The sequence below is a fragment of the Coregonus lavaretus genome (assembly GCF_964263955.1).
Source record: "Coregonus lavaretus genome assembly, chromosome: 30".
Classification (NCBI taxonomy): domain Eukaryota; kingdom Metazoa; phylum Chordata; class Actinopteri; order Salmoniformes; family Salmonidae; genus Coregonus; species Coregonus lavaretus.
The window spans coordinates 4075497-4092292 of record NC_140017.1 but is presented as its reverse complement, the minus strand read 5'-3'; the positions used below and the strand labels follow the sequence as shown (position 1 = coordinate 4092292).

General features: G+C 42.4%; 1 protein-coding gene across 2 annotated transcripts in view; it reads left to right on the top strand.

Annotated features, from left to right (window-relative positions):
• The window catches only part of LOC311105860 (endothelin-converting enzyme 2-like), a 76866-nt gene that overhangs the window by 38871 nt on the left and 21199 nt on the right, over positions 1-16796 (top strand). For both annotated transcript variants that reach the window (XM_084148074.1, XM_084148075.1), the window contains exons 5-7: positions 10111-10235; positions 14607-14753; positions 15042-15107. In XM_084148074.1, coding sequence (XP_084004200.1) covers positions 10111-10235; positions 14607-14753; positions 15042-15107 — 338 coding nt within the window. The remainder of the gene's footprint in view (positions 1-10110; positions 10236-14606; positions 14754-15041; positions 15108-16796) is intronic.

Sequence of the window (16796 nt, the reverse complement as noted above, 5' to 3'; positions counted from 1 at the left end):
GAAACCTGACGAGCCGGCTGAGGCGTGGGATGTGAGCCTGATGAACCGGCTGAGGCGTGGGAGCCAGATGAGCCAGCTGAGGCATGACGTGGGATGGGAGCCTGCCGAGCCAACCGAGGCAAGGAAACCTCTCGAGCCAGCTAAGGCGTGGAAGCCCGATGAGCCAGCTGAGGCACCCCCGGTTCCTTCAGCCGCGGCACCCGGACCCAACGTCACCAACAAAAAATAATAACGATAATAATAATAAGAATAACTTCCTGATGCTTCCAATATTGGTGTCTGCATTCTGTAACGATCTCGGTTCGACAGACGCTGGGAGACAGGAAGCAAGTACAGGGTGATGGCGCAATAGCAATTGTGTTAAGCAAGCAAACTGTTTATACCGGGGCAGAGCAAGTAGGTCAAGCACGTGCAGCCAATGAGCTACTTTGTTTTGCCCGCGATATTTATTACGGCTTCTACTTTTAACATTATGTGCTTTGGCACCCTCATTGCCCCAATATGTCTCTGTCAAAAAAGAGAAAAGTGGACGCAGAGTGCAGAGTGTTCCAAGAAAAATGGTCATCCTATTTATTCACGGAATTGAATGGGAAAGCTGTATGTTTGGTGTGTTCAGAGCATGTTGCAGTGCTGAAAGAATATAACCTTCATCGCCACTATGTGAGTCTTCATGCCGACAAATATGACAACTTTCAAGGACAGCGGAGATGAGAGAAGGTGAATGAACTGTTGGCGGGTCTGAAGAAACAGCAGTCTGTGTTTACTCACAGCCGAGACATCAGTGACGCTGCAGTGAAAGCTAGCTACCTCATTGCTAATGAAATCGCAGTGGCTTCAAAACCATTTAGTGAGGGTGAATTTGTAAAAACATGCATGATGAAGGCAGCGGAGATTGTGTGCCCTGAAAAGCGGCAGGCTTTTGCAAATATCAGCCTGACAAGAAACACAGTTGCAGACAGGATTTCCGATCTTTCAGTGGATTTGGACAGCCAGTTGAAGCAAAAAGTAAAGTCATTTATTGCGTTTTCGGTTGCAATTGATGAAAGCACGGACATTACAGATGTTGCACAACTGGCCATTTTCATCCGCGGAGTTGATGACACATTGACCGTCACCGAGGAGTTCGTGGAGTTGGTGCCGATGACAGATACAAAGACAGCAGCTGATATTTTTACCGCACTCGTCGGCGCGCTGGACAGGGTCGGAGTGGACTGGTCCCGCGCTGTCAGCCTGGCTACAGATGGTGCGCCCTCAATGATCGGGAAAAAAGCAGGCGTTGTGACAAAGTTCAGAGAGAAAGTGCAATCTGCAAATGGAGGATGTGATTTTTTGACTTTTCACTGTATTTTGCACCAGGAGGCTTTGTGTTGCAAGTCATTAAAGATGGATAACGTCATGAAGGTGGTCATCCAAACTGTTAATTTCATCCGATCCAGAAGCCTGAATCACCGTCAGTTTGACAGCCTTCTCAGAGAGAAAGACCACATCTATGGCCTGCCATACCACACTGAGGTAAGATGGTTAAGCCGAGGTGCTGTGCTGAGGCGTTTCTTTGATTTACGAGAAGAAATTGAACAGTTCATGGAAGAAAAGGGCAAACCAGTGTTAGAATTTCATTCCGCAGAATGGATGCAGGACCTTGCATTTATGGTGGATGTTACAGAGCACCTGAATAACTTGAACAAACAGCTGCAAGGGCGCAACAAAGTTGTCACGCAGCATTATGACAGCATACGTTCTTTCAAGTTGAAGCTGTCATTGTGGGAGACGCAACTTGCCGGTGGTGATGCAGCTCACTTCCCCTGTCTGAAAAATGTGTGCGCGACCCAACATGTGGCAGACATGAAGCGGTTCAAAGATAAAATAACGGGACTGTTACGTGAGTTTGAGCAACGCTTTCAGATTTATGTTTATATGTTTTTATGTTGATGTGCTATTGTTTTTAATTGATTTTATTTTATTTGTATATTTAACCTATTCTTGACTCTGTGGTTCTTGCACTTGTTTGGGGAACAGGATTTCATTATTTTTATCTACATTTCTGCCTGAGAAATGACACCCTGATATAGTTCTGTGATCTGTGAAACAGTTCTGTTAATCACTGAGGCATTGTGTGTTTGTGTGTTCTTTTTCTTTAGAATTTTCAAATAAACTTGACGTGTTTTATGATTAATAGTGATGTTGTGCTTGTACTATTTTGGACACACTGTCCTCAGGCTCCAGCTTTATGTTGTATGTTGATCGTATTAAAACAAAGAAAACAATCTGAAGTTGTTGTTTTTAAGTTATATATACCATGATTTTTCCGGTCCGGCCCACTTGGGAATAGATTTTCCTCCATGTGGCCCCTGAGCTAAAATGAGTTTGACACCCCTGGATTAGATAAACTGGAATGACACTCACTCACTGTGAGCAGTGAGCAAACCGTGCCTCAAAATATTCTAATGAGCAGACACCCTTACATTTTAATTATCAATAAAAGAGAAAATAACCCTTTTTCAAATTGCAAAGAGCAATTGAAGGGCTCAAAGGGTACTTTGGGTCAGTATGGTTTCACATAGAACCATCACCCTTCCCAAAGAACCCTTGAGGAACCATTGTTTAGTGTGTGATGGAACACATACACACACACACACACACACACAAATGATGCCCCAGCAGTTGGAAAATCCATAGTGTGTTGATGGGTCTTGTTGTTGAAGTCTTTCTGATGCAAACCAAGTAATTGCATTTTTGCGTGTGGCACAAGACCATTCCATCAAGTCTTTTAAACCACACTTGTCAGATACAGTGCATTTCAAAATCAACAAGGATAACAGAATAAAACTGGAAAGCTTATTTCCGTTTTAGTCCACTAGCTTTGGCAGCCAGGCGGAAAAGGCTTACTTAGTTTAATGTAGGTGTTAGAGGCTGATTGATATCGGAGCTAAATAGACACTGAATACGTCTGTTTCTAACTGCCTCTGGAACAGGAGCTCTGCCGTCTGTGTTCTGTCATCTGAGCAGAATGTGGCTCCTGTCTAAGATGACAGTGAACATGCCCCCCCCATGGTGCTTTTGTCTTGGCCCCATGGTGTGTGTGTGTATATGTACAGTGGGGGGAAAAAAGTATTTAGTCAGCCACCAATTGTGCAAGTTCTCCCACTTAAAAAGATGAGAGAGGCCTGTAATTATCATCATAGGTACACGTCAACTATGACAGACAAATTGAGAAAAAAAGATCCTGAAAATCACATTGTAGGATTTTTAATGAATTTATTTGCAAATTATGGTGGAAAATAAGTATTTGGTCACCTACAAACAAGCAAGATGTCTGGCTCTCACAGACCTGTAACTTCTTCTTTAAGAGGCTCCTCTGTCCTCCACTCGTTACCTGTATTAATGGCACCTGTTTGAACTTGTTATCAGTATAAAAGACACCTGTCCACAACCTCAAACAGTCACACTCCAAACTCCACTATGGCCAAGACCAAAGAGCTGTCAAAGGACACCAGAAACAAAATTGTAGACCTGCACCAGGCTGGGAAGACTGAATCTGCAATAGGTAAGCAGCTTGGTTTGAAGAAATCAACTGTGGGAGCAATTATTAGGAAATGGAAGACATATAAGACCACTGATAATCTAACTCGATCTGGGGCTCCACGCAAGATCTCACCCCGTGGGGTCAAAATGATCACAAGAACGGTGAGCAAAAATCCCAGAACCACACAGGGGGACCTAGTGAATGACCTGCAGAGAGCTGGGACCAAAGTAACAAAGCCTACCATCAGTAGCACACTACGCCGCCAGGGACTCAAATCCTGCAGTGCCAGACGTGTCCCCCTGCTTAAGCCAGTACATGTCCAGGCCCGTCTGAAGTTTGCTAGAGTGCATTTGGATGATCCAGAAGAGGATTGGGAGAATGTCATATGGTCAGATGAAACCAAAATAGGTTTTGGTAAAAACTCAACTCGTCGTGTTTGGAGGACAAAGAATGCTGAGTTGCATCCAAAGAACACCATACCTACTGTGAAGCATGGGGGTGGAAACATCATGCTTTGGGGCTGTTTTTCTGCAAAGGGACCAGGACGACTGATCCGTGTAAAGGAAAGAATGAATGGGGCCATGTATCGTGAGATTTTGAGTGAAAACCTCCTTCCATCAGCAAGGGCATTGAAGATGAAACGTGGCTGGGTCTTTCAGCATGACAATGATCCCAAACACACCGCCCGGGCAACGAAGGAGTGGCATCGTAAGAAGCATTTCAAGGTCCTGGAGTGGCCTAGCCAGTCTCCAGATCTCAACCCCATAGAAAATCTTTGGAGGGAGTTGAAAGTCCGTGTTGCCCAGCGACAGGCCCCAAAACATCACTGCTCTAGAGGAGATCTGCATGGAGGAATGGGCCAAAATACCAGCAACAGTGTGTGAAAACCTTGTGAAGACTTACAGAAAACGTTTGACCTGTGTCATTGCCAACAAAGGGTATATAACAAAGTATTGAGAAACTTTTGTTATTGACCAAATACTTATTTTCCACCATAATTTGCAAATAAATTCATAAAAAATCCTACAATGTGATTTTCTGGAAATCTTTTTCTCATTTTGTCTGTCATAGTTGACGTGTACCTATGATGAAAATAACAGGCCTCTCTCATCTTTTTAAGTGGGAGAACTTGCACAATTGGTGGCTGACTAATTTCTTTTTTCCCCCACTGTATATGTGACCGACCGGCTCGATTCGGTCTTATGTAGCAACATTTGAAATTTTACATTGAATAAAAGTAGAGACTCAGAGCTAGAAAATGGTATATCATATACTACAGTTGAGGAACAATGGGAAAGTAATTCTGCTTTGAAAGTTGATAATCTTGTATACCCACTTTTGAAAAAATGACCCTTGAATGTTTTGGCACACCTTCTGGAGAGCTCTTCTTTGTCTACACACATTCAGCATCATTCACACCCTCTTAAGCTTTAGCCGCACCCATCTCTTTAAGAATTCACATGTGAGGCAATGTGCTAAACAGAGTGAGTACAGTAGTGTACTAAACAAGCAAAGATTTCAAGTCTAAAGGCTGGTGTATACTACGTCTATTGACATGTCTGCATACAGTTGTCGCAGTGAACATTCTATTGTCGTTCGACATCAAACTTGTCGTTGGCGTTATGAAAAGGTATAAACCCAAAAACAACAGGCTGCATGACATCAGCAGCCTGGTGGTCCAAAATAGCGTAACTGATGTATTTTAACACCAATAAACCCATCTGTTTAAAAATGAATTTAGTATATGTCAATCTAGCAAACCAGGCAACTAAAAGCAACTTTCTAAACAAACTTTTGGTGCATTTCTAGCTTGTTCGCTAGCTAGCTAATGTTAAGTTAGCTGGTTTGCCAGTTCAAATAATGACCATATCATATAGCTGACAACGTGTTAACTTTAGCTAATTTGTAATCATTATTACAGGAAAATAAACTCACAACAAGATCATTATTTACAAGTTAATGGTGAGCTAATTACAGAAAATAGCTTATGGTTGTGAGTGTGACAAAATAAAAGCAGGGCATTCTACCAGAGCATTTTAGAACTTGGATACTGTCTCGATGGCCTAATGTTATATCCTAATTTGACTTTGGTGCAGGTCATGTTGTTCTTCAATTGACCATCTCTGGTAAACACACACTATATCAAATAAAATCAAAGTTTGTTTGTCGCATGCACAGGATACAGAAGGTGTAAACGGTACACTGAAATGGTTACTTGCATAGTGGAGTCTTTTGTTTAGATATGTATCTAGCTAGCTAGCTAAACAATGAACCATAATCCCAACTCCCTAACGTTACTACCCTGAATGAATCTACAGGTAGCTAAAGCTAACCAACTAGGTTCAATGCTAGCTAGCTAGCTAACATTAGGCTATAACTAACAATGCAAATGGATTTGAGATACAAATAATATTACTACACAGATCATACACGTAACGTTAACTGCGAGCCAGCCAGCCAGCTAGCTAACGTAAGCTAGGTAGCTAACAGTACGCGTTAACTTGCAATTAAAATGACTTTCTGACTAAATTAGAAACTTATAATATTTGAAAATGTAGCTAGCTAGACTCGCTTACCCGAATACATGGATGAACGCTTCTTCCTCTCTGTCATGGATGCCATGGTTGCCCTTAGTTTGAAGATGTAATCAGGAGAAAGGTGTTTTATACAACAGCCTTCTGTGTGTTCTCTTTTTGACTTCTTCCGCATATTTGCAATCAAATGCCTCAATTTTCTCCATCACTGATTTAAAAACTCGGTCCTACAGAAAGTGATATCACTTCATGATATCTTTCAAAAAAGCTGTGTATGAAAGGATTACCTACACATACTGAGCAGCTCACGTTATAGACAGAAGCTTGTTACATGGCAGACCAATCCGAACTAATCTCTCGGCATGTCCAGCCCAGCCATTATCTCAGCCAATCATGGCTAGCGGGAAGGTTCCTGTCTTTTTCCGTGGCTAAACCAACTGGGCTCGTAATTTTTTTTCTCTTCGTATTTACAGATGGCAAACAAGTTTGTTATTAAGGCACATGAAAGTTGACATGTTCCAGAAGGAATTTCTGCCAAAAAACGAATTTTGATTAAAAAAAGAATAATTACGTTCAAATGCCTCTCCTGTGGAGTAGTGACGCGCGACATACACCTAGTTTCCTGAAACGAGTCACGTGTGTGTGTGTGTGTCTATGTATGTGTGTGTGTGTGTGTGTCCATTCTGGCCCGCAGCGGTCACGGTCCAATCCCCCAGCTCCCTAACTGTCAGAACAGTCAGCCATGGTTCAACCGTCCATGACGTCCTGTTATTTGCTGCAAACCTGTCCTCATCTCCTGTCATGATAATTCACTTGCACTGTAAAAAAACAATGTAGTTGATTTAACTAACTATTATTTACTAACTGGTTCCACAGCCTTTTTTAGTTTACCTAACTTTTCGGTCAGTGTTACCTGAACTTAACATTTTTAGTTGCCCCAAATTTAGCTCCAACTTGAGAAAACTTAGGCAAACATTTTTATAGTGATTTTAACATACAATATTTGGCACACGTTGACATACAAATGATCATACATTGAGTATGATCATGTATAAAGTAATTATTATTCAACATGGCCTCACCTGGGATTGGAACTCACAACGTCTTGGTTCTCAGCATTCCAATCTTCCTGCTGCGCCATTATTACTGTGTCTATGACTTTTTTCACCTGAATTCCTACACTTTACACTTCAAAGTAAATCTCAGCTCTGTTAAAAGTACACTCAAGAAAAATGATTTCATTTATCATAGTGATAAAGGAGTAACTAAAACAAGTAAATAAGTAAATCAAATCAATTAAGAGAGAATAGTCAGATTAACTGATAACTGACATAGACATGGTGGCATAGCAGGAAGATCGGAATGCTTTGAACCAAGAGGTTGTTAGTTAAAATCCCAGATAAGGACATGTTGAATATTGCTCATTTATATTATTGTATAAATGAGCATGCACAATGTCATCTGGTATGACAACATACACTACATGAACAAAAGTATATGGACACCTCATTCCAAAATCATGGGCATTAATATGGAGTTGGTCTCCCCTTTGCTGCTATAATAGCCTCTACTCTTCTGGGAAGGCTTTCCACTAGATGTTGGAACATTGCTGCGGAGACTTGCTTCCATTCAGCCACAAGATCATTAGTGAGGTCGGGCACTGATGTTGGGCGATTTGGCCTGGCTCCTCGCAGTCTGCGTTCCAATTCATCCCAAAGGTGTTCCATGGGGTTGAGGTCAGGGCTCTGTGCAGGCCAGTCAAGTTCTTCCACACACATCTCGACAAACCATTTCTGTATGGACTTCACTGTGTGAACTTTGTCATGCTGAAACAGGAAAGGGCCTTCCCCAAACTGTTGCCACAAAGTTGGAAGCACAGAATCATCTAGAATTTCATTGTATGCTGTAGCGTTAAGATCAGTGGCGGTCAGTGCCGTTTAAGATGAGGGAGGAGGATTTGTTTTCATGAGCATGGCCTTATTTGTATTACAGCATATTGGATGACTCTCATTCATATTCCTTTCACCCAGTTCAATGTAACAGCGATAGGTTTAGGCTACTACATGATACTCTAATTTTCCCTATACCCATCATGAGGTTGCCACAACCTAGCCTATGAATGAAAGATTACAACGTAGGTGCACACGGGTCGAGAGACAAATTTGAGGTGACAGACCGTTCACTTTCAGAGCAGCCGCGTTGTATTCCTTCTCGCATCTCTGCTCCTCTCACCTCTTCCCTTCGCTTGTGGACTTCAATGCACAACACATCAGCTGTATGTGACCAGGTGAAAAAACCTTTCCAAGCCAATCCGCTACACACAGCCTACATCGTTGTCACCATATTAGCTAAAGTAACGTCATAGTCAGCATAGCTAATAGAACTAACACGTTAGTAAACCTGCTACAATCATGCTGTAACGTTACTGTGTACAGTCAGTAAGCATTTACACCGGCGGGCCCCGGTGGCAATAAATTAGTAATACCAAAAGCTTACCTTGACTTGGAAGAGTTCCAGTGTTGTGTTGGAAAGTCATAGCCAGCTAGCTAACATAGCATCCCTCTGTTTGAGCAGGGTGTTTGACTAGGCTAAACTAGCTAGCTGCATTTGCAAGCTTAGTAAGTGAAGCTGAAAGTGGGAAAAAATGACACTCTCTCTCTCTATTTCTCTCTTGCTTCTCCTTCATTTTGGAAGAAATTAATTTGTTCAAAACTGTTCAACTATAGTCTTTCTCTCTCTCTTTGAGTCAACTACTCACCACATTGTATACACTGCAGTGCTAGCTAGCTGTAGCTTATGCTTTCAGTACTAGATTAATTATCTGATTTGATTGGGTGGATAATATGTCAGTTCATGCTGCAAGAGCTCTGATGTCTATAGTTTTATCTAAAAAGGAAACTTTTTAAAAATGTTTTACAATTTACATTTCTATGAAATTCACTGAGGAGGATGGTCCTCCCCTTCCTCCTCTGAGGAGCCTCCACTGGTTAAGATGTCTCTTCACTGGAACTAATGGGCCTAGCCCGAACCATGAAAAACAGCCCCAGACCATTATTCCTCCTACACCAAACTTTACAGTTGGCAGTATGCCTTCTGGCAGGTAGTGTTCTCCTGGCATCCGCCAAACCCAGATTCGTCCGTTGGATTGCCAGATGGTGAAGATGGTTTCCACTGCTCCAGAGTCCAATGGCTTTACACCAATCCAGCCGACGCTTGGCATTACACATGGTGATCTTAGGCTTGTGTGCGGCTGCTCGTCCATGGAAACCCATTTCATGAAGCTCCTGACGAGCAGTTCTTGTACTGACGTTGCTTCCAGAGGCAGTTTGGAACTCGGTAGTGAGTGTTGCAACCGAGGACAGACGATTTTTACGCGCTTGAGCACTCGGTAGGCCCGTTCTGTGAGCTTATGTAGCCTACCACTTCGCGGCTGAGCCATGTTGTTCCTAGAAGTTTTCACTTCAAATAACAGCACTTACAGTTGACCAGGGCAGCTCTAGCAGGGCAGAAACTTGACTAACTGACTTGTTGGAATGGTGGCATCCTATGACGGTGCCACATTGAAAGTCACTGAGCTCTTCAGTACGGGCCATTCTACTGAAAATGTTTATCTATGGAGATTGCATGGCTGTGTGCTCGATTTTATACACCTGTCAGCAGCGGATGTGGCTAAAATAGCCGAATCCACTCATTTAAAGGAGTGTCCACATACCTTTGCATATATAGTGTATGGCAAATATGTATATTGAAAACATTGTATTTTAAAAGCACTGTGCACATTTTTGCCGAAGTTTTCTCAAGTTGGAGCTAAGTTTGGGCCAACTAAACATTTTAAGTTCAGGTATCACTTTGACTGAAACGTTTAGTACTTAACAAGGCTGTGGAACCAGTTACTAAATAATGAATAATTTAATCAACTAGATTTTTTTGACAGTGTATATTGAAGGAAATGACAGGTCTTGTCTCTGCCTCACACAATCACATTAGCCTCTGTTCACCTCCTCATTCATCTTCTCCTCTTCTCCCTCCCACTCTTTTTCTCTCCTTCTTTAGAGAACGGCACGTTCAACTCCAGCAGCGACGCCGAGAAGAAGACCCAGTTCTACTACCTGTCCTGTCTCAACGAGCAGCACATAGAGGAGCTGGGAGCCACGCCCCTCATTGACCTCATCGCAAAGGTCAGCTTTGCTTCAGAACCCGCCCCCTTCACACACACACAGGTTGCATCCCAATAATCTCTCCTTTCTCCCAAAGTGTGTATCCTTCAAGGATTTGAAAGGGAATGGCTGGTATATGGAAACTCCCTCTAGGCCAGTGGTCACCAACCTTTTCTGATACAAGATCACTTTCTGAGTCAAAATGCAAGCCTATGCAACATTAATCAATTAAAAACAGTTCTGTAGCATTGAGGTTTCTGTAGCAATATTGTTTTTCATTGCATTTTGAAATTATATTTTAATAAATGTGGTACTGTATATGATCACACTGGTAATAGATAATCTGTTGTACTACTTGTGAGGCACAGCTAAGTGAGCATAATATATACACTGCTCAAACAAATTAAGGGAACACTTAAACAACACAATGTAACTCCAAGTCAATCACACTTCTGTGAAATCAAACTGTCCACTTCGGAAGCAACACTGATTGACAATACATTTCACATGCTGTTGTGCAAATGGAATAGACAACAGGTGGAAATTATAGGCAATTAGCAAGACACCCCCAATGTGGTTGCTGAATCAAGTGCACCTACCGCCAACAGCGAACACATTTGTTTACATTCCTATTAGTGAGAATTTCTCCTTTGCCAACATAATCCATCCACCTGACATGTGTGGTATATCAAGAAGCTGATTAAACAGCATGATCATTACACAGGTGCACCTTGTGCTGGGGACAATAAAAGGCCACTCTAAAATGAGCTTTTGTCACAGAACACAATTCCACAGATGTCTCAAGTTTTGAGGGAGCGTGCAATTGGCATGCTGACTGCAGGAATGTCCACCAGAGCTGTTGCCAGAGATTTGAAAATTAATTTCTATACCAACGTCATTTTAGAGAATATGGCAGTAAGTCCAACCGGCCTCACAACCGCAGACCATGTGTAACCACGCCAGCCCCGGACCTCCACATCCGGCTTCTTCACCTGCGGGATCATCTGAGACCAGCCACCCAGACAGCTGATGAAACTGAGGAGTATTTCTGTCTGTAATAAAGACTTTTTCCCTTTTGTGGGAAAAAGGCTATTCTGATTGGCTGGTCTTGGCTCCCCAGTAGGTGGGCCTAGCTCCCAAGTGGGTGGGCCTATGCCCTCCCAGGCTCACGCATGGCAGCGCCCCTGCCCAGTCATGTGAAATCCATAGATTAGGGCGTAATTAATTTTTTTAATGTACTGATTTCCTTATATGAACTGTAACTCATTAAAATTGTTGAAATTGTTGCATGTTACATTTATGTTTTTGTTCAGTATACTTTGAAGAACAAGTCAAATGATTGTCAAAACTCTGCAGCATGCTTAGGCAGGCTAGCCTAGGTAAATATGATGACTAATGAAAGTACAGTATGGGGAGCACAGATCTAATGTTGTCTGTCTGTTTGGCTACTGCCTGAGCTGAGACGAGATGATAACTTTAAGGAATATTTTCAATGTTTTGGCAATTGAATGTTCACTATTTTTGACTTCGGAATTGTCATTAAAAAGCTCTAAAATCATGTTTAAAAACATATTCTAAACCAAAATCGAAAACTGTGGTCATTTTGTAATAATCTAACCGAAACTGAACCGACCTCAAAAAGCACTAATCGCTCAGCACTACTTGAAGGATTCAATATAATTAAAACATCCCCCATATTTTTTGACCATCAACACATTATGCTCTTGACCGCATGGGTTTGAATCTCGGACCCACTACTACTTTGTCACAAACCCGCTCTTCACTTCCCTCCTTCTATACAGTGGGGAAAAAAAGTGTTTAGTCAGCCACCAATTGTGCAAGTTCTCCCACTTAAAAAGATGAGAGAGGCCTGTAATTTTCATCATAGGTACACGTCAACTATGACAGACAAAATGAGATTTTTTTTCTCCAGAAAATCACATTGTAGGATTTTTAATGAATTTATTTGCAAATTATGGTGGAAAATAAGTATTTGGTCAATAACAAAAGTTTCTCAATACTTTGTTATATACCCTTTGTTGGCAATGACACAGGTCAAATGTTTTCTGTAAGTCTTCACAAGGTTTTCACACACTGTTGCTGGTATTTTGGCCCATTCCTCCATGCAGATCTCCTCTAGAGCAGTGATGTTTTGGGGCTGTCGCTGAGCAACACGGACTTTCAACTCCCTCCTAAGATTTTCTATTGGGTTGAGATCTGGAGACTGGCTAGGCCACTCCAGGACCTTGAAATGCTTCTTACGAAGCCACTCCTTCGTTGCCCGGGCGGTGTGTTTGGGATCATTGTCATGCTGAAAGACCCAGCCACGTTTCACCTTCAATGCCCTTGCTGATGGAAGGAGGTTTTCACTCAAAATTTCACGATACATGGCCCCATTCATTCTTTCCTTTACACGGATCAGTCGTCCTGGTCCCTTTGCAGAAAAACAGCCCCAAAGCATGATGTTTCCACCCCCATGCTTCACAGTAGGTATGGTGTTCTTTGGATGCAACTCAGCATTCTTTGTCCTCCAAACACGACGAGTTGAGTTTTTACCAAAAAGTTATATTTTGGTTTCATCTGACCATATGACATTCTCCCAATCCTCTTCTGGATCATCCAAATGCACTCTAGCAAACTTCAGACGGGCCTGGACATGTACTGGCTTAAGCAGGGGGACACGTCTGGCACTGCAGGATTTGAGTCCCTGGCGGCGTAGTGTGTTACTGATGGTAGGCTTTGTTACTTTGGTCCCAGCTCTCTGCAGGTCATTCACTAGGTCCCCCCGTGTGGTTCTGGGATTTTTGCTCACCGTTCTTGTGATCATTTTGACCCCACGTGGTGAGATCTTGCGTGGAGCCCCAGATCGAGGGAGATTATCAGTGGTCTTGTATGTCTTCCATTTCCTAATAATTGCTCCCACAGTTGATTTCTTCAAACCAAGCTGCTTACCTATTGCAGATTCAGTCTTCCTAGCCTGGTGCAGGTCTACAATTTTGTTTCTGGTGTCCTTTGACAGCTCTTTGGTCTTGGCCATAGTGGAGTTTGGAGTGTGACTGTTTGAGGTTGTGGACAGGTGTCTTTTATACTGATAACAAGTTCAAACAGGTGCCATTAATACAGGTAACGAGTGGAGGACAGAGGAGCCTCTTAAAGAAGAAGTTACAGGTCTGTGAGAGCCAGAAATCTTGCTTGTTTGTAGGTGACCAAATACTTATTTTCCACCATAATTTGCAAATAAATTCATAAAAAATCCTACAATGTGATTTTCAGGAATTTTTTTCCTCAATTTGTCTGTCATAGTTGACGTGTACCTATGATGAAAATTACAGGCCTCTCTCATCTTTTTAAGTGGGAGAACTTGCACAATTGGTGGCTGACTAAATACTATTTTTCCCCACTGTACTGTCTTTAATTTTATTAAAATGTGTCTGAATTTATTTATTTTTTAAGAAGAAAGGAATAAAGAATGAAATAGCTGCAAGTTCACTGTCCCCTTTCTAATCTGCCTATTGATGAGAACTGAAGTGATGGATTGACTGGCTGCTGAGAAGCAGCTTGATGTACCGGCTCGTCTGTCTCCTGTCTTATTTATACCAGGTGGCAAGTTTGAGGGAGATGGGAAATTTAAGGACACAAGTTGTAGAAATAGGACTGGGCGTGATTGATGTGTGTGTGTGTGTGTGTGTGTGCGTGTGTGTGTGTGAATGTGTGCCTCCTTGCCTGTGTGCCTGCATGTGTACGGTTAGCAGCAATCCATCCCATCCATCAATCCATGTCTGTTTGTCAGTTATTATTTGAAGAAATAGCTGGGCTGGCACACTCCCAGACCTTTTCACTTCTCCAGTCTTGTGCTACTGCGTCATCATGGCCTTGTTCCAGATAACCGTAACTCTGCTTAGGATGGGCCTTGAAAAAACCACACCCTGTCCTCTTACTCACATCCTGTGACAAGACGCCATTTATCTGAATATCCGATTTTAATATGTGTGTGTGTTCCTGGAGGTGTCACGTTGTTTTGTCTTTAATGTGCAAATTAATAAAATGATTAAAATTGAGCCATTAATTGGAAGAAAATGCTCTGATTATACTATAGAGATAAATCAAAAATGCTCTGGGGTGAAGTTTTCCCTAAGTATAGATCTAGGATCAGCAACCCCATCCCCAATCCTGACCTTAAACATTAGTGGGGAAAAATGCAAAACTGACCCAAAAACAGCATCTAGGGGCAACTTCATCTTATACCAATAAAAAAAACATAGATTTATCTCTGTGTCTCTGAGCTTGTCATCCCTCTGTTTTGTCTGTGTGTGTGTTTGTGTGTGTGTGTGTGTGTGTGTGTGTGTGTGTGTGTGTGTGTGTGTGTGTGTGTGTGTGTGTGTGTGTTTGCAGACAGGGGGCTGGAACATCACAGGGCCCTGGGAGAAGGACAACTTCATGGAGGTGCTGAAGACAGTTTCGGGCCCCTATCGTGCCCAGCCCTTCTTCACCATCGGAGTCAGCGTGGACCCCAAGAATTCCAACAGCAACGTCATCCAGGTCAGCTGCTCTGGCTCTGGGTCTTTCTAAATGAAAATACATGTACTAGCACACACACACAAACACATAGGCATGCATGCATAGACACAGACAGACCCACACACGTAGGAACACATAGACAGACGTACGCATGCACGTGCACACGTACACATTCACAAGCACACACACACATTTCAGCTTTTATATAATAACAGGTGCCGAACATGAGAGTGAATGGACTCTGCACACTGCAATTAATACTCCCTTAAGATTAGTGTGTTTGCTCACCTGTTGATGCATTTTCGCCAGGTGGACCAATCGGGGCTGTTCCTCCCCTCGCGGGACTATTACCTCAACAAGACAGCCAATGAGAAGGTGAGTCAATTTCAGGTGGCTGGAGGGGGTGGGGGGGGGGTGAGGTGGGTGGGGGCCAGCCAGTACATGTGGGGTCTTTTCCTACCTATGGCTGTCAACATGAGGTACCATAATACATTAAAATACAGTATATTACTGTCACAGGAGGCTGCTGAGGGGAGGACGGCTCATAATAATGGCTGGAATTGAGTAAATGGAATGGCATCAAACACATGGAAACCATGTGTTTGATGTGTTGGATACCATTCCATTGATTCCGTTCCAGCTATTACTATGAGCTTGTCCTCCCCAATTAAGGTGCCACCAACCGCCTATGATTACTGTAGAATACAACACCTTTATTATCCCAAACTTAGGAATTTCGTTCGGCATTTCAAGCTTCACAACATCATTAAATCTTCACAACATCACAATATCATCATGTCGTCATACATGTACTGTCTGCAGAAGATGGCGGCTTCCCCTCCTGATGTATCTTCCCAGGCTTCTGTGGAGGGGGTCATCCATTATCTGTTTATCTAAACATTGTTGTTCCATTCTACTTTCCCCTCCCTATAGCCTGTCACAAATCTCTCTGACACATCCCCAGCATATTTTAGCTTAACTGTACAACGAACTAGAAAGACTAAAACCTTCCACAGAAAATGAAGCCAGCAGCAGGTGTTTCAATTTGAATGCTCTCATTCTCTTGTGACTGTACCACACCAGAGTAGAGCCAGGAGTTTTGACTAACAAATGGTGTTTCACCAGGAAAAACTCTGGGCCTTAGTTATAGTCACTGTAGCCAGAGTTTTTTTCTGATCAGGTCATGTGGTCAAGAAAAACTCCTGGCCCTACTCTAGTCTGCAGACTATCCCGGGGGGGGGGGGGGGTGGGCAACCCTCCTCCTGGAGACCAACTAGATGTGCAGCCCTACTATGACACACCTGATTCAGCTAATCAAGATCCTAAGGAGCAGCTGATTAGAATCAGGTGTGATAACACCAGTGGCGGTCGGTGATGTTTAAGATTTGTTTTAATGAACATGGCCTTATTTCTATTACAGCATTTTGGATGACTGTCATTCATATTCAATTCACCAAGCTCAATGTAACATCAATAGGTTTAATCAAGATGAAAGACAGTGGCACATTCAATACCGCCTTGCACACTCTTGCCTGCAACTAGCTGATCTAGGGTGTAATCATTAGTCCAACAGTTGCAAACGAGAGTTTCTATTGGACAAATTCAGGTATGTTTATCCCTGTTTCGTTCCGTTTGCTTTAAGAAAAAAAATTCAACAGAATCGGCGCAATGAATACACCCCTGATCACACGTAAACACAGTTCACTTTCATACCAGACACATACAAACAGCTCATTGTATATATAATTCCTTTTTGCATTTACAGTGGCAAAAAAAAGAATGTGAACCCTTTGGGATTACCTGGATTTTTGAATAGATTGGTCATAAAATCTGATCTGAACTTCATCTAAGTCACAACAATAGACACACACAGTCTGCTTAAACTAATAACACACAAATTATGGTATTTTTCTTGTCTATATTGAATACATAATTTCAACATTCACAGTGTAGGTTGGAATAAGTATGTGAACCCCTAGGCTAATGACTTCTCCAAAAGCTAATTGGAGTCAGGAGTCAGCTAACCTGGAGTCCAATCAATGAGACGAGATTGGAGATGTTGGT